The 24,158-nt window shown below is 49.2% G+C and overlaps 1 protein-coding gene across 2 annotated transcripts in view; it reads left to right on the plus strand.

The window, feature by feature from the left end:
* NAV2 (neuron navigator 2) overlaps window positions 1-24,158 on the plus strand; it is a 274,074-nt gene that overhangs the window by 224,955 nt on the left and 24,961 nt on the right. For both annotated transcript variants that reach the window (XM_024764609.1, XM_024764610.1), the window contains 9 exons: window positions 3,349-3,372; window positions 3,487-3,561; window positions 8,355-8,438; window positions 8,829-8,940; window positions 10,485-10,630; window positions 13,366-13,538; window positions 21,201-21,354; window positions 22,354-22,516; window positions 23,258-23,358. In XM_024764609.1, the coding sequence (XP_024620377.1) occupies window positions 3,349-3,372; window positions 3,487-3,561; window positions 8,355-8,438; window positions 8,829-8,940; window positions 10,485-10,630; window positions 13,366-13,538; window positions 21,201-21,354; window positions 22,354-22,516; window positions 23,258-23,358 (1,032 nt within the window). The remainder of the gene's footprint in view (window positions 1-3,348; window positions 3,373-3,486; window positions 3,562-8,354; window positions 8,439-8,828; window positions 8,941-10,484; window positions 10,631-13,365; window positions 13,539-21,200; window positions 21,355-22,353; window positions 22,517-23,257; window positions 23,359-24,158) is intronic.

The raw sequence follows: 24,158 nt of genomic DNA on the forward strand, positions 1-24,158 counted from the left end.
AGGGAAAGAGCACGAGCTCCTCCACCTGTGAGAACTCAGATGCAGGAAGCCATCACTTGCAGTTCCTGGCTGCTTCCCCTTCACGCCAACCACCGGGAGTTCTTACAGCTACAGGCCTCTCTTTCAGTAGCTCTTGTTCTAGGTGTGTGGACCTGAAGTTCGTGTTTTCATGAAATTTGAAATTGTCCTTTCTGAGTTGATACAAATTCACAAATTACCAAAGACCTAATAATAATAATTTTTAATTCCATGTTTATCTGGATAGCAGGAGACCCGAGGCCTTTTCATAGTTTTTCCCCTACTGTTTGACTTTGGACAAATTACCTCCTTATTCTGGGGGTCTCCGTTTTGCCCTTGGCCTCAGGGAGCTAGGCCAATTGGTCTCCGAGGTCCCTACAACCTCTGACATTCCACTAGTCAGTGAGTCAAAGGTTCCCATGTACTGTTCTTTATATGTGCCTTCTCTGAGAATGTAAGTTGCTTTTGCAGACTTTTTACAAAATACTCTAACCTTTGAATATTTTCATGATGGAGTGGTATGCTAATTCCAAGGAAAACTGCAAGTCTGGCTAGACTCTGCTACCACCAAGCAGTGGTGTGTGGTCCCTTATCTATTATTAGCTCCTTGGTGATGATGAAATTCAGAAACAAATGCTCAGGCGCCTCTGTAAATGAAAAGGTAAATAAGTTCGTATTTGTTGTCTAAAAAGAGATCCTTGGAGTCTCTTAAGTTGCCACCAACCCAGACCAAAGAGTCTGCTTAAGACCAGAGTGTTTTAAAGGCTCTTATTGGATGATAGTAGGCTTTCTCCCCCCTGAAATCCCTGCAATTCTTAGATATTCAATAATGTTCATTCTGGCTGCAATTTGCCTGTAATTTTAATTACAAAGGAAAGAAAAGACAGTCTGATGCTAAATAAATGCCATGAAGAGGTCGTGGCCGGCCCTTGGAGTAGAAAAACATTGAAGAGGCCACATCTGGCATGAGATTTGCTTTCTTGGTTGGTAGGGAGCAACAGTTGAGTTCCCAGGGGAACTGCCTAGTGGAGAGAGGCCTGGAGCTTCTCTCGGAGTTCCCAGATGTACAGAAGAGCAGCAGCAGCTGGGGCAAGATACAAAACACATGATTTCTCCAGGCTGCTGTTGAGAACAGGATTCCAACCCCAGAGACAGGTGGGCACCGAGACAGACAGTGGCAGCCGCCCAAGAAAGGCTGTTGATAGAAGTGTTTAGAAGTAGGGCTGGTCCTCCGTGGATGGTTCAGCCTGCTAACAGACCTCCATTCGCCTCCCAAATGTTAGATAGCTGTGACGTTATCACCGTTAACTTTTCTCCTTTGGATCAGACTCAGAAGCCAGGGCCTTATTTCTGGAAGGCCTCCAGGAGAATGTCGCCTATAGTCAGAGCAGGAGGAAGTGCTGGTTAAGATCATAGGCTCTGGAGCCAGACTACCTTGGATCCAATCCCAGTTCTATCACTTATCAGCTGTCACCATGAGCAAATTATATCAGTACCTTCTGAAAGGGTTGTTATGAGGATTAAATGAATAATGAATGTCAAGTGCTTGGAACCGTCTCTGGCATATAGTAAGTGTTCAATAAAATGCTACTTATTTTTACCAGAACATAAGCAACATAAGATGTGAGGGACTTGGTCATGTTCACAGCTGTATCCCAGGTTCTTAAAACAGTGCTTGACACAGAGTTAGAAATCAATAAATATCTGATGGTGGTGGGGATGAATTGATGGACAGGCAGACAGACAGACAAAGAGAGATGGCTGAATATTATCAGAGAGGGCAGAGTAAGCCCTGAGGACTTCTCCAAACCTTCTCCTGAAAGTGTTTCTTAGATGGGGAGATTGTCCAGCTGTGTGACTTTAGGCAAGATATCTAACTTCTCTGAGCCTCAGATGGAATACAAACCTACTTTGTGGAGCTACTGCAAGGATTAACTGATTTGGCCCCAGTGTACCTAACAATTAGTTACTGTTGTTAAAAGCCAGCCTGGAGGGAGGGCTTTCTGGGGCAGGACCAGGAGTGAGGGCGATGGGACCAGGACGTGAAGGGCGGTCAGACAGGAAAGGGCTACCCACCTGTCCCAGCTGTTAGGTACAGGGACTACGGGGCCTAATGAATCATACCCCTCTGCATCCTGAACTAATCGAGAAGTAGAAGCCAGAAACCAGATGCTGACTTTTTAAAAGAATGGGTTTATCACTAGTGAAACTGGATTAGGACACACATAGAGGACTCAAGGACAAAATAGGGTCCTTCCTGATTTTCACTCACCTACCTGGCTCCCAAGTCACTGTTCCACCCCAGTGAAGTGCAAATGGTGGGGTGTGGAGAGAAGGGCAGGAACACTTCCAATATTTCCAAGAAAGGGTGTGTTTGCGGGGGCAGTTGGGGAGGGTTGGGGGTTTCTTCATTTATGGACCCCCCCTCGGGAACCCCAGAAGAGAGAAGGAATAGTTCCCCCTGCTGCAGGTCCCCCCCAAGCCATGTGGGATCCCCCTATGGGAAGAGGCAAGTAGCTCGTAGTCTCTGGCCGGCCGACTGCTGTGTCACCCCAGACCCAGGGCCCAGTATGGAAGGCTTTGCCGGTAAGAGGGCCTACAGGCTTCGTCTTTACTCCCCAGGGTCACAGGTAACTGGGGGACTAGAGATGGAGCAGCAGGAAGGGACAGGCCACCTTCGTCCTTACAACCTGGGGAGTCACCAGGCTGGCTGACAGGGGTTCCCAGCGCCCCCTCACTTCAGGAACCTTCCTGACCTGCTGCTTCAGTGCCCTAGGGAGATGAGAGGGAGGGATAAAACGGGGCACAATTAATCTATGAGCCGTCCTCCCTGCCTCCCAGGTAGGATCGCCAGATTACATACAGAATGCCCAGTTAAATTTGAAATTCAGGTAAACAATGTATAATTTTTTACTATAAGTATGTCCCCAATATTGCATGGGACATACTTAAACTAAAAAAAATTCAAACTTAACTGGGTGTTCTGTTTTTTTATTTGCTAAATCTGACAACTCTGCCCTAGCGTATCCCCTTCTCATCACAGCTTCTCCCTGTCGTCATCTCCACATGGGGACAGGGGGCTCCTCACAACGAAAACAGGAGCATATTTCCTAATTCTTTCTCGTTTCTTAAAATAGCGTGCTGTTCGTATTTGGCCTTTCTGATTGGTCGTATTAATTGAACCACTTTATCCAGAAAAGTCCATCAGGAAAGAAACTAATAAATCTTTAAGACTGCTGTAAGTGTCCAAATATGGTACTCCCTGTAGGCAGGATTATACTGTTCTTAGCTCCTCAACTGGTCTAATTTCTTCTCTGTGTTTCTTTACAGCCAGAAGAAAAATGCCAGTCAGAGGTAAGGAAGAGTTGGCTAGTTGGATTTCGTCTTTGGCTATTATCAATTAATTCTCCCAGCTCAGCCTGTAAGTAGACTCCCAAAGCAAGTAACTCTGTGCCCTGTCGTCTTTAGATTCGCAAACTACGGCGGGAGCTGGATGCCTCCCAGGAGAAGGTTTCCGCTTTGACCACCCAGCTGACAGCAAATGTGAGTACAGACCCAGGGCGGTAGCCATTGCTACCTCTGAGCATTATAGAAGCAGTGTGGTATAATAAAAGGGACATAGACTTTAGCATCGTGGGTGTGAGTGTCAGCTCTGGCACTTACTGGCATTGTTCTTTGGGCAAATTCTTTGACTTCTGAGCCTGCCTTTGCTCATCTGTGTGTTGGGGGATGATAATGTTTAGCTCTCAGGGGTATCATGTGATCAGTACCTGAAATAGATTAAGTGCTCAGAAGTGTTCATTTCCCTTTCTCTTTCTGAAAATTTTCATCTTAAGAGAAAGAAAAAAAAAAAAATCTAAGGCTCCGCAGTAAATAGCTGACCGCTCTGTAATTATAATATACACAAGTACGTGTTCAGGAGGCACTGCCAACTGGCATTCGATTCGGCAACTGTTTGAGTGCCAACTACGCCCCGGGTACTGTGGGTTCAACAGCAAAGCAGGCACAGTCACTGTCATCTTAGTGTTCTTTGTCTGGTACAGCAGAGACAAAACAGTTTTGCTATAACATGATAGCTGTTGTGATAGCAATAAAGGGTGATGGTTGTGGGAATATATAGGAGGAGCACCTAGATCAGTGCTGGTGGGGCTGGAAGAAGTCAGGAAAGGCTTCCTGGAGGAGGTGACATCTGATGAATGCTGTGTAGGGGAGGGTGCATGGGAAGGACAGCATTCTAACCAAAGAGTAATTTGTGCAAAAGCCCACGGTGCATTTGGAAGCTATAAATAGCTCAGTGTAATTAGAATCTATGGCTTGGATGTGGGGAAGAGGCTGGGGTGGAGGGGGGAAGGAAGTGGAAAGGAGGGAGGCATCGAAGAAAGGCCAGGGTCAGGCCACATCATGGAGGCTCTCAGCTGTTTGGTGGTTAAGTCAGCTTCCTAACTGTGGTGTGGTTATAGGATGTGAGGGGTCAGAGTAGAGGCAGAGATCTCCTACCCCATCAGATCAGTCTATAAAGGAGCCCGCAGAGCCGTGAGTTGGCAAGGGCTGAGGCTCAGAAGGCAGAGCCTGAGGTTTTGGAAGGTGCTGAGATGCCTCAGAGGCAGGGCTTCCTGCTTGGGAGCGCACAACCCAGCTTGAGATCACACATCCATGTGTGTGAGCCTGTCAGAAAGCCACCTGCGTGACTCCCAGCATGCTGTTAAAATGAAAAGCAACTTCAAAAGCTTGTCTTCTTTGGACCAGGAAAGTAATTAATATTTATCTGCAGCTTTTGCCCACATAATTCCTGGCTTGAGCCTGAGTCTACTCAAGGAAACTTTCCATTTCACTTTAAAGTCTGCACATGAAGTACCTAGCACAGTGCTTGACCTTGATTATAGGCTCAATAATTGGTAACTACCCATAACTATTCATTCTCCCGAGCTCTCTTACATTTCTGGAAATCTTTGGGGTTTGTTTCAAAACCCTAATATACTAGGCTACTGTGTGTTTTTTGTTTTTTGGGGGGGTTTTTTGCGGTACGCGGGCCTCTCACTGCTGTGGTCTCTCCCGTTGCGGAGCACAGGCTCCGGACGTGCAGGCTTAGCGGCCATGGCTCACGGGCCCAGCTGCTCCGTGGCATGTGGGATCTTCCCGGACTGGGGCACGAACCCGTGTCCCCTGCACCGGCAGGCGGACTCTCAACCACTGCGCCACCAGGGAAGCCCTACTGTGTGTTTTATAATCCTTTATTTTCTTGACTTCTTCCTCCATCGGTAACTCTATCCAAAGAAGATCAGAAATTGATGTTAGATCTGAAATTTGACGCTTAGAGCCTAGTTAAGACGGCAGAGGTATTCTTCTGTGGGTAGTCTTCATCTCAGTAACCAGATGCGTGCATTCGAATCCAACACCTACCCTAGACCCGGTGAGCCAGGGGTCTCCTCGAAACTTGTGAGGTTTGACAGCAAGTGATTTGGAGCTACTCCCCTAGTTAAGAATTACAGCTGCCAATGGCTGCCCCTCACTAATGAAAAAATAGTAAGTAATTTGCTTACCAATGAACTTGGATTAATTCCTCCAGTGACCTCATGCTTCCCCAAGGGACCTTACATTGGGCCATTTGGAACTGTCCTCTCTGATCGAGAAGAATGAGATCTCTCACACATTATTATTATTTCAGAAGTACGTTTTGCTCTTCACAAAAGCTATTGAATCCAGTATTGTTTTCTTTTCTTTTTTTAAATTAATTAATTTATTTTTGGCTGCGTTGGGTCTTCGTTGCTGCGCACAGACTTTGTCTAGTAGCGGCGAGCAGGGGCTAGTCTTCGTTGTGGTGCGCAGGCTTCTCATTGCTGTGGCTTCTCTTGTTGCAGAGCACGGGCTCTAGGCGTATGGGCTTCAGTAGTTGTGGCACGTGGGCTCAGTAGTTGTTGCCCGCAGGCTCAGTAGTTGTGGCGCACGGGCTTAGTTGCTCCGTGGCATGTGGGATCTTCCCAGACCAGGGCTCGAACCTGTGTCCCCTGCATTGGCAGGCAGACTCTCAACCACTGCGCCACCAGGGAAGCCCAGTATTGTTTTAAAGTAAATATTTAGTCTTGCCACACACCGCCAGCAGTGCTAACGTGTTTTACTGTCTGCCATCTTTCTTGCAGGCCAAGCTGTGTTTGTTTTTCTAGGACAAACTACTCAAAGCCACCTTCTCTGAGTGTTTTTATACACTTGTGTTTGTTTTCCTGGGAATACGAGATTGCTGCTTGCTGAGAAGGCTGTTGTGCGGCTCTAAACCAGCCTCCTGGCCCATATTTTCATAATCGAGACCATGACACAAAGTCAGTCCTTTTGCTCACCAGCAAAATGCAATCCTCTGGTTCTTCAGAGCAAATGTGGTTCCTTGAGTTGCAAAAACACTCTCTTGATAGTCTTCATGGGGTCAGGTTTTTGCTTTTGTTTTTAACTGAAGAGAAATGTTGAATGCCCACAAATAGAATCTTGGGGCAATCAAACGAGAATTGAAATAAATGGAAATTCTGTCATTTAAATTTGACCTTGTCATTCCTTTGAAATGCAAGGGTAGCAGTCATTCTTTCTCACATCCATGTCCTGGCTTCATTCACTTTGTGAATGTCTTGAATTGGTTGGCTTTTGTTCTGCCGCATTGTCCCCGGCAAACTAAAGCATATCTCTTTATTTTAAAATGCAAAGGCATTTTCTCAATTTTTAATAAAGAGAGAGCATGCAATCAGAAAGAAGCTGGCCAGTCCACTTAACATTTCTATCTCAAGTGCCCTTGCTCCCTGGCCAATGGAAAAGAGACTCAGCACTTGATCCTAGAGATGTCTTATCCTCCATCTCCCTGTTTGATGAAGTCCAGTAACCGAGGCCTCTCACTCACCCGTCAAGTCTCTCCTCCTCAGACTGAAATGTCCACTGACCCTGACCCTCCTCACAGCACAGGGTGACGGCTCCCCTCCCACCCTTGTCTTCTTCACTCTGTGCATCAGTCACCTTTTCCTCTAGAAGTTTCCAGAACCATCAGATCTCACTTCTCCCAGGACTCAAGTATCTTGCTGGTCCTTCTGATTCCTCCTGTGACCTTCTGTGTATCGACCCACCCCACTCCTAGAACCCTTTCTTGATGTCTCCACACCTGTGTTCTCATAGTATCTTTTGTCACTTTCTCAGTCCCAAACCCCTTCCTTTCCCTGTAGTCTCTAGTCATTCCTGTGTTTTGCAGTTCCTTAACAGTTTATAGGTCATTTTCAACTATATTGTTTCATTCAGTGCTCACAATCACCCTGGGAGGAACATAGATATTGCTTCCATTTTATAGATGAAGACACTGAGGCCAGTAGGATTAGATGACTTGTCCATTCTTTATTCTTGGTTTTAACAATATTATCAGGATCCTAGGTCAACTAATATTTCACCTGCTGCTCTGTGGAAGAAGGAAAAAGGCTTAGTGTTGGGGGACAGAGTTGCGTCTTGCCCTTGAACAGGGTTTCAGAGAAAGGGGCAGATAGGGAAGCATCACATTTCTCAATTCTATGGTATATATTTTTTTCATGTTTTTCCCATCTCTGAAAATTGGATGCATATTTCAACTATAATTGGCAGCATTTTGAAAACTGTCTTTGTAAAATGTAAAATAATGGTGTGTCTGATGCTGTCTTCTAACAGGGATACAAAAGTGCAGGGGAGCCCCAGGGAAAGTCATAACTCCAGGGAAAACAGTGGGCAGGTTCTCTAAGGAGGTAGCAGATGGGCCTTTCGGTGGCTTTTTTATTAACCAGGATTATAACAAGCAACATCTGCCAACCACTTTGTTCATTTATCCTACAAACACGCTCAACGTGAGGCTCTACTATGAGCTTGGTGCTTGGGGAACAAAAGGTCATCCTGCAGTGTAGTGGAGACTGGCGTAAATCAGCAATCACAAGAGTGTGTGTGTGTTTGACTGTGATACCACAGTGCGGTCCAGTGTGCTTGTGAGAGTGAATGGGAGGGAACCAACCCAATCTGGGGGTGTCTGGAAGGCATGCACTGAGGTCTGTTGAGAAGGATGGGTAAAAATCAGTTAGGGAGGCAGTTGGGAGAAGTGCATTCCAGGCAGCAGGGGAAGCACGCAGAAAGGCCCTAAGGTGGGGAGAAGCACGGGGGCGTGAAGGACATGAAAGTCTAGAGTAACTGGATCCCAGAGGGTAGTGCGAGGTGGAGCTCAAGAGGCTGAAGAAGTCGACGGGTTAACCCACGTGGCTCCATTTGGATTTCCGTCTTTGAGACCTTGGCACCCTTCAGGCACTCCTACCTTGCAAGATAATGTGACTGAAGGGAAATGTGTCTTTCCCCTGCAGGCTCACCTTGTGGCGGCCTTTGAACAGAGTCTTGGAAACATGACAATCAGGCTCCAGAGCTTAACCATGACGGCCGAGCAGAAGGTAAAGCAGAAAGGATGCTTCTTTCCTCCCTGCTTGGAATGAACAACAAACCTAAAAACATTATCCTCTTGTACTCCAGAGAGGTGCATAGATTTTAGTGTGCTTGTTGGACTGTTGGAATTGAATCTGAAAGAATAGGTCTGCTGAGTGAAAATATGACCTAGATGGAGTGGCGGTTAACTGCATCGGCAACAGATCTGAGTCCTATTCCTTCTGCGTTGATGTACTCATATGTGCCTATTAAAAACTGATTCAACCTAATGTTTGAGACAAAAGTTTCCTGCAACTCCTGCATTCTCTACCCTCCTCTAAGCTGACGCTAAGTTGTACTTCAGCTGAACTCGGTACAGAATGATTTGGGGATGACCACTGTTTTCTTCTATTCCTCAGGATTCAGAACTGAATGAGTTAAGAAAAACCATTGAGCTGCTGAAGAAACAGAACGCAGCTGCCCAGGCGGCCATTAATGGGGTAATTAACACCCCAGAGCTCAACTGCAAAGGTAAAGGGAGAGAAACAGCCTCAGACCAGCGACCTACCTGCCCTTAGGAACCCTCCCTTGACAATATATGATGTAACCTCCCTGCCAGAGGGTGGGTGTCCATGTCAGTCGGACAGGTCCTAGAGGGCACTTAATCCAGTTGCTTCCAGCCTCTAGGAAAACAGCTATTCCAGCTCATCTTCTCTGATGTATCTCAAAATGGAAGAAAATATATCTCTGTTGGCAAAGTGTCAAAGTATTTCATAGCCTTAACTTCACTAATGCTTTGATATTTACATATGGACCTGGGACAGCCTGAAATGGGTTCGTCTCTCATTTGTCCCAGAAAATATTCTGGAAGGATTGCTTTGTCCTTGTGTATCTTACTTGGGTGGGGGGCGGGGGGGGAGATATGGGCCTGAGGAGGAGTTACGTCCAGAAAATGATATGAAGAGAACCGATAGAAAAGTAATGGTGAGAGTTAACATTTCTGGAACATTCACCGTGTTCTAAGCACTGTGCCGTGTTTACATGATTTCTTTATTCCATTTTCTCTCCACAACACGCTCACGAGTGCAATGCTGGTCCTCCACACTGTACTGAGGGGAGTACTGAATTTTAGAGGCGAGAGTCCCATCCTGAGGCCACAGAGTGTGAGAAACAGAAATGGGACGAGAACCCTAGTCTGCCCCTGAAACCAGTGCTCTTAAAGACCGGGCTGTCAGGGTCGTTCTGTGACTGTGAGGAACACTGCCTGCAAACTTTATTTTGGTCTCACTACTGTTCTGGGCAGTGTTATTTCTGGTACCACTGTTATCTCAAACGTCAGACCTCCTGGGAAAGCGAGGCTAGAGGTGACGTGGGAAGGATTGGCAAGAGCTGGCCAGGCAGAGCAGAGGGAGAAGAGCATCCCAGGAAGAGAGAATGACACCTGTAAGGTGGTGAGAGGACATGGGTTTGGCATGTCCAAGGGCATGAAAGAAGCCTGGTGCGGGAGGAGCGGGGAGAGCAAAGGAGGGGCACTCATGACACAGATGACTATTGCCACCACTCACAGACGCATTTTAGCTCGAAAGAGTGAGTGTGGGGGGTTCACTAAGCCTCCCCTGACTTCTGTTTTGTAAAGTGGAGAGAGCCCTCCTTTAATTGACCAAAGAGGGCGTGGCACTCGGCTACCCAAGGACCTTAAAACCAGCATCACAGGGGGCTTCCCTGGTGGCGCAGTGGTTGAGAGTCCGCCTGCCGATGCAGGGGACACGGGTTCGGGCCCCGGTCCGCGAAGATCCCACATGCCGCGGAGCGGCTGAGCCCGTGAGCCATGGCCGCTGAGCCTGCGCGTCCAGAGCCTGTGCTCCGCAACAGGAGAGGCCACAACAGTGAGAGGCCTGTGTACCGCAAAAAAAAAAAAAAATTTAATTAAAAAAAAACCCAGCATTGCGGAACAGAAGATGATGTCTAATGGGAAATAGCTCCTAGTCCTTGGGTGTGTGGATTTAGGTGTAAATCCTGGGGCAAAGGAAGGGGCTCAAGTCAGCAACTCCTGATGTCCTGCCTTGGGTCTCCAGGAAATGGTACCTCCCAGTCCGCAGACCTCCGTATCCGCAGACAGCACTCCTCCGACAGCGTCTCCAGCATCAACAGTGCCACCAGTCACTCCAGCGTGGGCAGCAACATAGAGAGTGATTCAAAGAAGAAGAAGAGAAAGAATTGGGTAAGTGTGCATCCAAAGACTCTCGTGGGCACTAGCAGAGTCAGGCTTGGAAACGGTGTGCCCCAGATAAAGCCCAGGCTAGCTCTTAACTTCACAACATAGACCTTTGGAAGTCAATCCAGAGAAGTGGCTTGTGGACAGGTTTCTACTAAAATCAGCGTGGTGCTCAGTCAAACCCTATTTATGAAATCACTACCTCTTTGTAGTTTTTCTGTTTCATGAGACTACGTGAAGCACTCATCTTTCATTGCATATGTGTCATTTCTTCCTCATCATACGCTGGCCACAGAGTTCCAGTTACTAGAGCAAAGTTACTCTTAAGTGGTTTTTTCCTTAGTTCCAAAGTAGTTTTTGGAATATGTATCACTAGTTATCCCATCGTTAACCGTAGTCCTTATCTATTTATTTACATAATTGCCTATGATAGCATTAAATCACCCACCCTTGTCTTTGAAATTTTTTTGACCATTTGCTGTGAGTCAAAGCTTCATATGTAGTTGTTAGCAGTTAGTGAGTGGTTCTAAGTTGGGGGGCTGGTGGTGGAAATCATACCTCAAACTAGCAAATATAATAGAACCAGTGTCCAATGCGGTGTTTCTCCATGTTTCCATAATCCCATCGAGCTACTTGGCCTTCTGTACAGTGGCCTCTTGAACAGTTTTTCCCATTCTTCTTGGGAAATTCCACTCCCCTCTCCCTACCCAATTTTTAGTTCTGCTGTCAGGGCTGTGACAGTTCTGACAGACGTTTGCCGCCCGCCGACTTCAGTGCAGGGACACCCCAGGTTGATCTGAAGTTGGCCAGGACTCACAGGACCCCGTTTGTCAATGCTGACAGCATCGTGTTTTCACAGTAGCTTCATCGTCCTCATTCATTCCATACACTTCCCCCTCATCTTGTGTTATCTTGGATGGGTGGCGAGGTCTCCTGATGGAGGAGTCAAGGGTTTAGTCATTTTGCTTATTGATGGCTCGCATCGGAGGCAAGCCGAAAGGCCAGTTCAGTGTGGTCCTCTCATTGTTCCGATGAAATTTTTCTTTACGTTACTAATGGCTTTTAGTCAACTCCTTTGCTATGACTTAAACCAACAGAATTAACTCATGTTTCTAATGTGCTGTTGATAAATACGGTCTGATTTAATTATCAACGTGATGAGAATTATTTTCTATGAAAAATCATGTTTATCCATTTTCTTTAATTCAGGAAATAAAACTTGTTTATTTTAAGACAACTCTTGGTTACCGGTGCAATTGGGGAGGATGGATAATTGGCATCCTCAGGGAATCCCAGAGCTTGATTTTGTCTAATCTTTATCATCTGCTCTAATGCCAAGCATTTTACCAGAGGTTGAGGCAAGGATTTAGGTTGATGTATACCAAATCCTTCTCTTTCTATGACTACTCTCTGGAAATACGGCCATAAGTAGGAAATGGGAGAGAAATGGGATCCAGACTCGCCCACAAGCTGGACAAGCAGATTGTTATGGGTGAAACTTTGATGGGAGACAATTCCCATTATTTCAGAATGGCCCATTTTCTGAATTTCACAATGGCTAAGAAAATGTCCAGAATATGTTTTCAGTAGGAGAAAAAAGACTTTAGAAAAAGGCAATTACTTTTTAAGAGACATTTTTCAAAATGAAACTTTATTTTTTGGCCTAGAAAAATACATGCTTATCATGGCTTTCAGAGCAGACCTCGCACTTTAAATTCTTTATGTTCTCACTAGACTTCAGATCCATCTCGTGGTTTGGGGAATCTGTGATATACCAGTTCCTTTTTCCCAATATGGTTAATACATTTCTTTACAATATCATTTTTTTGCACAAGAAGCGAGACAGCTAATTTTCTGCTTTTATTATATTACGTGTATAGAAGGACTGCAGCAGCTCCTAAGTATACATATCAAAGAGCTATGCAGCCATGTTGGGACCAGTGCAGCAAAGAAGCTACCCTTGCTAAGCAAAGAAGACATGCCAAAAAATAATAATAATAAGGCTTAGAGATGACTGATAAAAGGCCGGAAAAGAGTGAGGAGTATAGGAAGGTGGGACAGTCATTTCAACCAGACAGAGAAGCTTGCAGAGCTCGGATTATAGGGGCCTCCAGACTCTCTCTTCCTCTCCTTCCATCATAGAGGAGGATGCCCTTAATGCTTTGAAAGATTCTTGATCCTACCGGAAACCTCCTCTCTGTATGGTGTTTATTATTAGCCATGTCATGTCTGAAAAGTCCGAAGCTTTCCCTGTCACTGGCTTTCTCTGTTAAAAATTGTCTTTTTTCCTTCCCCTTCCCCATTTTTGCTTGCGTTTTCTCTGGCAGGTCAATGAGGTAAGCAAGACCAACGTGAATATCAGATACCAAGCTAACCCATCCATTGATATGACTAACCTCATCTGCACCCGCCACCGTGTCTGAGCACCCCGCTTTGTTGCTGTGTCACCTCCTCCTCTCGACATCCATCTGCTGAGCCAGGCTCTGTCTTGCTGTTGGCATCTAGTCTTGAGCCGAGAGTAGGCATGGAATGTTACCCACAGGTCCAGTCCCCTGAGCTGTCAACAGCAGATAACTCTTCTTCCCTTAATTCACTGATTGGAGAGAGCTGCTGGGAACCTTTTCATTGCTGGGGGGAAAGCGTGGGAGAAGTAATTTGCTGTTCTCTCTGCATGTCTCCGTTCTGCCGAGGCCTAAGGGGTGGTCTCAGCTCCTGCCAGGCTGACGGTCTTGTGTATTCAGTTACGCAGCTCCTTCAAGCAAGCCTTCGGGAAGAAGAAGTCCCCCAAGTCGGCATCCTCTCATTCAGACATTGAGGAGATGACGGATTCTTCTCTGCCTTCCTCACCAAAGTTACCACACAACGGTCCCATGGGCTCCACTCCCCTGCTGAGGAACTCTCACTCCAGTTCTCTGTAAGTCTCTGTCTGCCGGGGTCACTCGGGTCAGACGGCATCTTTGGCCCCTGGGAACCTTCTCCAGCAGGAATGGCTAGGAGTCCTGCTACGTTCCTTGGGGTCCTTTGTGTCTTGCGTTCATAAGACCGTGCATATTCTTGCGGTGATTTAGGACCAGAGAGTTTACAAGAGAAAGGAAACGAGTTTCTGTTCTGCTGGCATCGGTGTGCATAATTAGCTGGCTGGGGGCTTCCCTGGTGGCGCAGTGGTTGGGAGTCCACCTACCGATGCAGGGGACGCGGGTTCGTGCCCCGGTCCGGGAGGATCCTGCATGCCGCAGAGCGGCTGGGCCCATGAGCCATGGCCGCTGAGCCTGCGCGTCCGGAGCCTGTGCTCCGCAGCGGGAGAGGCTACAACAGTGAGAGGCCCGCGGACTGCAAATAAATAAATAAATAATTAGCTGGCTGGGGGCTTCCCTGGTGGCGCAGTGGTTGGGAGTCCACCTACCGATGCAGGGGACGCGGGTTCGTGCCCCGGTCCGGGAGGATCCTGCATGCCGCAGAGCGGCTGGGCCCATGAGCCATGGCCGCTGAGCCTGCGCGTCCGGAGCCTGTGCTCCGCAGCGGGAGAGGCTACAACAGTGAGAGGCCCGCGGACTGCAAATAAATAAATAAATAATTAGCTGGCTGGGGGCTTCCCTGGTGGCGCAGTGGTTGGGAGTCCACCTACCGATGCAGGGGACGCGGGTTCGTGCCCCGGTCCGGGAGGATCCTGCATGCCGCAGAGCGGCTGGGCCCATGAGCCATGGCCGCTGAGCCTGCGCGTCCGGAGCCTGTGCTCCGCAGCGGGAGAGGCTACAACAGTGAGAGGCCCGCGTACTGCAAATAAATAAATAAATAAATAATTAGCTGGCTGATCTTGGGCAAACGGCTTAACCTCTCCTTGTTTCCATTTCTTTGTCAAATTGGGATAATGGTTGTCTCCTTATCCTATCCTAAGGATTGAACGAGATAAGTGGATGTGAAGAGCACAACAGCCGTTGTGCTCTGACAGGGAGATGATGGTATAAGTGTTGGCAGTTTGGGCTGAAATTCTGGTTCACTTGGGTGACAGGGCTTAGAGAGATTATACTTTTCTTCTTTGATCAACATTTAGTGTTGACTCTTTCTCTGAGGTCAGCACTCAGAAATAAGACTTTAAAAAAACAGAGCAATTCAGTGGCGATTCTCTTTACTAAAGGGCTCTGTATTTCGTCGAGTGATTCATCACCATGAACTCTCCCAGTCGACTGTAAATGAGTCAGTTGGTACAGAGCCCTTTGGGAGCACAGCTGGTTGAGTGAGACAGGCAATTGCTCCCTTGGCCTTGGCTTAGGTGCTGTTGCCCTTGGCAGAGAGGTACATAGAAGGGAAGAGTCACCTCTTCTTGCCCAGCCAATTTCCCGTGCTTTCCACCAAGCACCCATTGAGCATTGTTCCATCAGGGCCCCATCTCAAAACATGAGGCCGAGAATCTAGAAAGAGGTCAGGAATGGCTTGGGACAGACAGGCGGGGACCCAGGTATCTGCTCAGAAGGTGGCACAGCTGACTCCCTGCAGCGGTGAAAAGGATTGCCCCTACAATAGGGCAATCAGAGCTAGGGCTGAGTTCCATCAGAGCCCTTGGCATAACCAGGCGAGGAGTGAAAGAGGAACCGGAGCTCAAGTGGTCTGGAAAGGCAATTTCCACGAGATAAGACAGTGCCTGGGGAAAGAGGACCGCTGTGGCCGGGGTCAGAACAGCCAGCGAGCTAGGGTTGGACAGGGGGGTGGGGGTCGTGGTAGACACCTCAGTTTCTTCACTGATGAAAATGGGATCTGCATCACGGGGTGCTCGTGAGGGCCGGCTCAGATCCCGTGCGTGCAGGGCAACTTCCTTCCGATCTCAGGAAGTCAGGTCTGCTGCCATCCCCAGGTCCACTCAGCCCGCCCGCAGAAGACAGCGGCCTGCACCAGCATCCCCAAAGCCAGCTCACCAGATGGGTGCAGGGAACGCGGGTGAGAGGGTGGGCCAGGCCTTTGTAGCACGTCGCCTGCCCGGACTGCACACGAGACAGGCAGTGCAAGCAAGGAGACAGAGCGTAGAGCCCTGACTTTTTTATGAACCCACCTGCCAGTGAAGCATGGCCTCGTCAGGGTGTCTGCTTTACTTAGGTCAGCAGCTCCTCTTCTCTCGGGGAGCACCCTGGTAAGAGGGAGGCCGTGCGGACGGGCACGTCCATTCTGGGCAAGGGTGAAACCCCGAGTGGGGGGGTGGAGAGGAGTGCTGAGCGCTGGAGGGCAGTGCCCGTCTGAGGCCCTGTGTGCTGGTGTGAGGGTTAGACCGGTGTTCAGGAGCATGAGTCCTGTTTGACCTGAAGAGTGCCCAAGAGGTAAAGAAAGGACAAGCTGCCCGTGACTCACCTGCCATCATCCCAGAGCATCTCAATCCAGTTGTTTGTTTCCCGGCCAGGAGAAAAAGGAACTCTTCATCTGTTCTTTATGTATTGGTATAAACTTCTCATATGCCAGCCTGTGTGAGCAGGACACTACCCAAGACGGTTCTGGAGAGACCAAAGAGAATATTAACCACCCCTGGGGATTAGGGACTACGGGGACGTGACACGGTAGAGCTGCATCTCCTGGCATCTGCTCCGTGCCAGGCGCTGTTCTTGGCTCCGGTGACAGTGTACGAGACGATCACGTCCCAACTCCGGTGTAGACCCTGTATGTCAGGGAGAGAGACGGGCATTAAGCACGTAAATCTGGATAAACTAGAAGAATCAGATAGTGCCAAGGGTTCATGCTGGGAACTGAAACAGTGTGTTGGGATACAGAGTACCTTGGCGGCAACTGCAGGCGGGGTAGTCCAGAAAGGCCCCTCTGAGGAGATGACGTTTCAGCCGAGATCTGTGTGCCAGGAAGAACCCCTGGTTAGTTCTCGTTGGTAACACTAGCTGCTGTGACAAACTCAGTCGCAAAGGTCAGCGCCTTTACCTGCGTCTGTTGGTCTCTGCTTCCTTCCAGACCCAACACAGATAACCCTCATGGGCAGGCGGCCTGCCGTGTGGTGATGCCGGCACCGAGGCTCCCTCTGTCCCGCGGGCCCGTGTCCTCTGCTGAGTGTCCAGCCAGCAAGCGGGGAGGGGAGAGAATGTGGAGGCCCTGCGGGCGTGTGTCGTGGACCAGGCCTCTTCCCACCGTCCACTGAGCAGGGCTTCCGACCTTGGCGGGAAGACGTGACATGAGCGTGCCCGGGAGGGGAAGGAGGTGGGCCGTCGTTAACCCGTGGCCGACTCTGCCTGCCAGCAAGCAGGGCAGCCCTCCCGACAGAACCCAGAAGCAGGCCCGGTGTGTCTGAGAAAGGGGAGGCTAGCCAGCCTGGCTGCTGCGTCATGGGCACGTGAGAAAGTGGTGGGGAGGAAGGCCAGCCATGCAGAGGCGGCGCCCAGGGTATGTGAGGCTTTGAAGCCAAGGTGAACTTGCCGCTGATGTCCTGTGTGATAAGTAGGCTTTGGAGAGTTTTCAGCAGGAGCGTGACATCATCTGAATTAGCTTCACAAAGGTGGGAGTCTCCGTTCAGGGGGTCAGGGACACAGTGGGGCAGGAGTGGAGGGGGGAGACCATGGAAGAGGCTGACGGCCACTCTCTCCACCAGCTGCTCTGGCCCATTTCCTGTTCTTAGAACTGGGCACTCACACCTCCACCTCCCCGGGCCTTTTGCCCTTTCTGTGCCCTCTGCCTGGTGTGCTCCTCCCCAGAGATCGACTTCCTCCAGGCCTCTGCTCAGTGTTACTACCCCATCAGTAAGGCCTGGCCTAGGCACCTTGCCTAAAACACCCCACCACCAGCCAGCACTCCCAACAGCCCCCTTCCCGTTTTATTTTTCACCACTGCAAATATCGCCACCTGCCGTGGAGCTTTTCCTTGGTTATTTTTTCTTCGCCCCCGCCCCCCAGTCTACAGCTGAAGCTCCATGGAGGTAGGTGGTCTGTTTCGCGGGCATTCAGATATTAGGTGGAATGAGTGATTGATGCTAACGATGAGTCCCGGATGGACTTGGGATATATTCTGGAAGGAAAGTTGAGGGCACGTGGTGATGTGGATTGTGAGGGAAGGAGAAGAGTCCTTGAATATTCTTAGACCTGCCACTTGAAGACTTCGGTGTGTGGCGGCGTTGTTTCTGGCATGAGTGGGAGACACACACAGGGCCAGGTGGGGATCAGCGGCTCTGGTTTGACTGCGAAGTTTGAGATGCCCAGGAGACATCCCTGTCGAGATGCCAGCCAGCCTGGAGTTCCTGGAGGTGGAGGTTTGGGAGACGTGGCCTCAGTGGTGGTTTCGAAAGCTGGGAAGCTGGAGGGATTCTCCAAGGGATTGAATGGAGATGGCGAAGAGGCAGAGGGGCAAGGACTGAGCTCTGGGGCTCTCTCATATCTGAGGTTCAGGAAGAGGAAGTAGAGCAGCCAGCGAGGTGGGTGGAAACCCAGAAGCAGAGAGAAGAAACTGTTTGGAGGCGGGAGTAGTCACTGGGCCAGAAGCTGCCGGGCGGCCAAGCAGCGATACATTCAGCCTACGGGGCTCCCGGAGCCTGTAGCAGGAGCGCTCCCCCAAACCACTTTCCCCATAGGGACTGGGCGGGCAGGCGGGCCCACCCTTTGGCTCGGCAGCCCTTTCCTGACATTCCACAGCATCCATGCACGCTAGAGATGTTTGCTTTGGGTCTGATTTTCCAAAGCGTGGGCAGAGAGCAAATGCTTCTTTCCAGCCTTGAAGGGTTTATAAGAATGTACAGATCTAGACGCGAGAGGGCGTTCAAAGAAGAAACCAAAGGCAGAGGAATCGGGACTCAGAAAAGTTCCTACCCCGTGGGCGGAAGGAATGGCCGTGTGGGAAGGCAGCGTTTCCCACACTAGGGTGTGTAAAGTTAGGTATGCCCCCAGCCCTGCCTCCTGGGCACGACGGCATGAATATTCTGGAATTAAGTGTTAGGGGCTGAGTAGGAAAAATTAACATCAGGTTGCTTCAGTAAGTGGTCCATAGAGGGGACCAGTGTGTGTCCATCCATGCCTACTGGATGAAGTTCAGGAGTTGCGCCCTGGAGTTAAGCAGACCCATCAGACTTGTTACTGATTCTCACTTTTTTTTTTTTTTTTTTTTTTTCGTCCATCCAGACCGGGGCACGAACCCGTGTCCCCTGCATCGGGGGGGCGGACTCTCGACCACTGCGCCAACATTCTCCACTGATGCTCACATTTTTAATGGGCATGTCAATTTCTTTCTGTCTCAGCCTCCCCGTTTTTAAAATGGAGATAATTCTAGTCTCTTCCCGAAAGTTCGTAGTGTACGTAGTGCATTAAATAATACGCTACAGATGCCTGACACAGTGGTCTATGTATTCAGTAAACATTATGTGCCAATCAGTGTGATCAGATACTACAGATGAGGCAGAGAAGAACCCTGGTCCTAGGGGAGCCAGGGGCCATGCAGGGAGTGATTATCCGTGACTCGGCAGAACAAGGGAGAAGGCTCTGTCCTGGGCAGTAGGCCCAGGGGGACTAACTCTTAGCTGGGGCTTATTTTCAACATCACCTCTGTTGTAGGACACCCCTCCTGTGCGGCCTCGTTGTACTGTGCTTTTAAGAACTGGCCAATCTCTGGGGTACACGGGAGGGCCTTGGACTCCCGGCAGACTTTCTTCCTTTTAGTTTGCTTCCCTTTGTAAAGTCATTGTTTGGCCAAGCTTCACAAAGTAACCCATGTGATAAATTCCACAAAGTGGGTGGGGAGGAGATGTTGTCTCTCTTGCTGAGAAAGCTTTCTGGGGAAAAAGCACAGGCCACGTGAAGGAGACTGGAGCAAAGCGCCTTGCCGTGTGACAGACAGACAGACAGGGTGGACTAAAGCTGATTGTTCTCTGCAATGAACTGGAATCTTCGAGATCTATGCAGGACATGGTTTAGCTAAGACCAGAATGTCACAGTGGAATTTTGTTCAGGCTTTACACTCCATTTAAACCCAGAAACCATAGTCCTTTCCCAAGAAAGAACCAGTTTTTACAAGCTCCCCTCGAAAACCTCCCAAACCAAAGAAAGTATGACTGTATATAGTTAAACCCTACAAACCACAGGCTATCCAAAGCACAGAGAGCTGGGGGGTTGGCGGGGGCAGAGGAGGGTCTGATTTCTAAAGACATTACTGTCTCTCTAGCCCTTTTAGTCCCAAATCTGTTGGCCTCAGTTTCTCATAGGTATGAAATGGGAATAATTATAAGATTTTTCAAGGGTCTGTCAGAGGTTTCAGATTTTGAAGCGGAGAGGTTCTCTTGGATGCTGACAACTTTTTAAAATAGGAGATGATTTTGTATCTCTCAAAACCGTTCAGGGTGCAGGTCAAGAAAGTAGCCACAAAAAGACTTGGCTGTTCAGGCGTTACATTTTTCTTCTAGTCCTTTCTGCCCCTGAAATACATCTCTTTTAACAATTATCATGGCTCTCCTTTGGCAATTAACATTTCCACTCCCTCTCCCAGTTTCACAGGTCAGGTTTGGTTTGGCCTCAAATCCAGTACTTGGGTCCTGGAGAGAGGGCTCGAGTGATTATTTCTGCAGAGACCACGCGCTCACCATGTCGTTCAGAGATAATCAGCTTCAGCTTTGTAACTCTATGAACTTGGGCTATTTTTCCTTTCTTTTTTCTGTTTTAGTTCCAAGAAATGTCAAAGCTTTCTCTTCTGGATCACCCCACACCTCAGCTCCTATAATCTTTGAAATCAACCGAACTTTTTTTTTTTTTTTAATAGAAGCTATCTTTTCTAACATTGCAATTCCTCATGACTTTTATGATCTCCAGTTTGTGCTGACTTGCCAGTATCTGAAAGGCAAACCTAAGTAATCGAATAAGGAACCCAGCCTGGAAGGTCCACCTCTTAAAACAGAGGGACTCACAGGATCCCACAGTCTCCTGATCTGGTGTCCAGCTGGGGAAGGAGGACAGCTCACCACACTGTTGCATGTTTTCAGATAACATTTTGGCTTTCATGTCACATCACTCTCTGCTAACTACCTGAGATGTTTCTCTTCCTTGCCATGGGCTTATTAAGCAGTATGGGGGGTGGGGGAATGAAAGAACGTTTCTCTCTCTAGATATCTTTAGGGGAGTGGGCTTTAGAATGTGACCAGAAACAGACTAGCATCTTCCACCCGTGTCTTTTGGTTTCTTCCCCTTTTTGGCAAATGAAAATCACCCTCAGCTGTCTGACCCTGTCTGCCTTTACAACAGACAGTTGACCTCGTGTCTCTGAGTGGGTTTAGCTAGCAAGGGCCATGTTGTATCTTTATAGGGGCCCAGCTGTGTACACATCACGGAGGGTTTCAAACCCCCAAGGTTACCATTCCCTCTGGCTGGCTCCTGTTTATCCCTAGATCACTGGAATTCGGCTGAAAGGCATACCGGAGCCATTCAGATTGCCAGAGCTCTGCAAAGAAAGAGTGTAGAGAAGTAATAAAGTCTGTGAATTGATACTGTCACTTCCGGGAAGCACCGGGCAGCTGGTTATACGGGGTTACCCTTTAGCAAACCTGATGATGACGTGGTGGTCAGTGGAGGGCTAAAAGGAGCTGAACTCAGAGCTGCCTTGGTCAGTAACACTCCTCTTTCCCTAGCATCTCGGAGTGCATGGATAGTGAAGCCGAGACGGTCATGCAGCTCCGAAACGAGCTGAGAGACAAGGAGATGAAGCTGACCGACATCCGCCTGGAAGCCCTCAGCTCTGCACACCAGCTGGACCAGCTGCGGGAGGCCATGAACAGGATGCAGGTGAGATCTGGGAGTGCGGCTGAGCCCCAGACTGCCCGGGGAGGAGCTGCTCCTGCCACGCTCCCTCCGCTGGGATAGCCTTCTCCACATCTAGATCGGAAGCTTCCCTCAAGGTTCAGCCTGATGCTTCTTCCTCTGCCAAGCCTTTCCAAGTCCTGCAACTGGAGGAGTTAGTGTAGTGCCCTCGTCTGAATCCCTATAGATTTGTTCCTACGGCCCCTCTCACCTTTTGACACGGATTGAAGGCATTTGAGTCTCTGAGCTGTTCTGTTTTGCATCCCTTCCTCTGGATGTAGGACCAGTGCTTATTAACACATAGTAGGTTCTTTATAAGTATTCATGGAATGAAAGACCACTGTGGATTCTACTAAATCGGCTTTCACTGGAGAGCAGCGTTTCCCAGAGGAGTTTCCGTGAAACGCTCGTTCCATAAGAAACTGTGAAAAGAAGGCTCCTTGATCAAAAATGTTTGGGAAATGTTGCACACTATGTGCCCCTCTCAGATTCACAATGCATACCAACAAGGCTCTGAGAAGTCCTGCAGTAAAGGTCTGGGTTGAGAAACCCAGAGTTTTCAAACTTCTTAGATAAGACTTTTTCCACTTACCACCCAGATTCTGGGAAACATTTCTGAGGTTTTGTTAAAGGCCAGCTCTCGGACCTTCCTGTGCCAGAGAGGTCTTGTGGGGGGACTTCCCTGGCGGTCCAGTGGTTAAGACTTCACCTTCCAATGCAGGCGGTGCGGGTTTGATCCCTGGTCGGGGCGCTAAGATCCCACATGCCTCACAGCCAAAAAAAGAAAACCCAAAAGAGAGAGGTCTTGTGTATACAGCAAAGGCAGTGACCACTGTTGAATCTCTCTGTTGGTGTAACTTATTCTGCCTCCATGGCTGGGATATGCACTTGATCCCTGCAGGGAACTTTCAATTCCCTCCGCCAGGAAAGGCTTGTTCGCATTGTAGCTGCCTAGTAAGTGAGCTTCTCCCTTACCCTTCGCAGAGTGAAATAGAGAAGCTGAAAGCCGAGAACGACCGGCTGAAGTCGGAGTCTCAAGGCAGTGGCTGCAGCCGGGCGCCCTCCCAGGCATCCCTCTCCACCTCCCCAAGGCAGTCCATGGGGCTCTCCCAGCACAGCCTGAACCTCGCTGAGTCCAGCAGCCTGGGTGAGTGGCGTCACAGGGCCTGCAGCTGGCACTCTGGTCTCTAAGCAAGAGCCCCAAGACGAGCAGATCAGCAGATCAAATGGAGAGGCAGCAGGCGCGTGTGTGCTTAGGATGTACGTGTGTGTGGGTGTGCGTCTGCTACCAACATGAGCCCAGCCATTAGACTGCTGTCATGCTTCGCTGCAGCGCCCCAACTTCTCCAAGCCATGAGCTTGGCTCCCCTCGCCCACCATGCTGAGTTCTGTTTGATCCATTTTAAGAGGCTGACCTGCAAGCCGTATGCTGCATACCACCCACCCCCTGCCCCACCTGCCCTTGGTAGCCGATTGGGACGCTGGCTTGGTTTACGACCTTCCTGCCTTGGGGCTGGATTCAGGCTGGCTCGATAATTAGCGAATGTGATCTAGGCAGGTCACACAGATCTGCGTGTAAGCGTATCGAGGCTGATGCTTTGATTTATTATCCGTGACGCCGCTCTTGCTGTCGTTTTGGTTGAGTCTCCCTCGCACTTCCATTTGGCAAAGGTACATCGTCAGCCCGCTGGCTCCTCGATTGGTCCACTGTTGGTGTCTGTGGTTGCGTTCTGCATTCTGCCCTCTCCCCCCGCCACCCCCCATCCCACTTCCCCTGCACCACGACACCTGGTTTGTCCCACTGCTGTGCCGACAAGCAGCGGGGGTGTCAGGAAGCCGGCTTTGCTGTCCCCGTGTGCCTAAGGCTGTTGATGTTTTCCATTCGCAGACATGTTGCTGGATGACACTGGTGAATGCCCGGCTCGGAAGGAAGGAGGCAGGCATGTTAAGATAGTTGTCAGCTTTCAGGAGGAAATGAAGTGGAAGGAGGTTAGTTGGATCCCTTACCCTGCTTGGCCTGTCCCTTCCCCAGGTAGAACTACCTAGCATAGTGATTCCGTCATCACGCCCCATCACCTCAGAGCCTGAGGTGATTTGGAAATAGTACTAACGCTTTCCCTAACTAACCCTACTCCCCAGCAGCATTTTGACACCGTGAAAGTAGGCCAACGGCCCCTCCCTGTCTCTCGTGTTTGAAAAGTGTGTAAAGGGTTCTAAAAATGGTCCACACTGCGCCACTTTCAAGTATCTAAGTAAACAGTAACATCAGTCAGAAACGGCTTTTCTGAATTTAGTATATTCCCAAAGCACTTCAAGGGCATCTGAGCACATTTAGCACAGAAGGTACAGAAGTAAGCCACCCAGGTTCATCCGACCAAGAGCACCTGTTGTAATCCAGTCGCCAGAGGCTGCTGACCGAGTAGAAACCGGGAGATAGAGGTGGTCAAGCCCAGGAGCACACAGGTGGCTAGCAGTGAAGATGGTGGGGCACCCTGACTCACCGAGGCTGGGGAATCTGAGCTTGCTGAGTAGTTTCTGTTCTCTTCCAGCGTCTAGAGGTCATACGCCCGTCAGAGACTGTTTTAGGTTGAGGGCAAGGGTTGACGGTCAAAGTTGATTTTTAGTCATCAATTAAATCTAAAGGATGCTGAGAATGACCATCTCTCAGATAAGTGGGAAAAGACCTCCTGAGCCCCTCATGTAAGTCCCTTGAGGTTTTTTTGTTTGCTTGTTAGTTCTGAGTATTTTAGCCAACACGCTATCGTAGGCTCTGAAAGCTTGGGAGCCTG

Source organism: Neophocaena asiaeorientalis, unplaced genomic scaffold, assembly GCF_003031525.2.
Source record: "Neophocaena asiaeorientalis asiaeorientalis breed wild unplaced genomic scaffold, Neophocaena_asiaeorientalis_V1.1 scaffold230, whole genome shotgun sequence".
In the NCBI taxonomy this organism is placed as follows: Eukaryota; Metazoa; Chordata; class Mammalia; order Artiodactyla; family Phocoenidae; genus Neophocaena; species Neophocaena asiaeorientalis.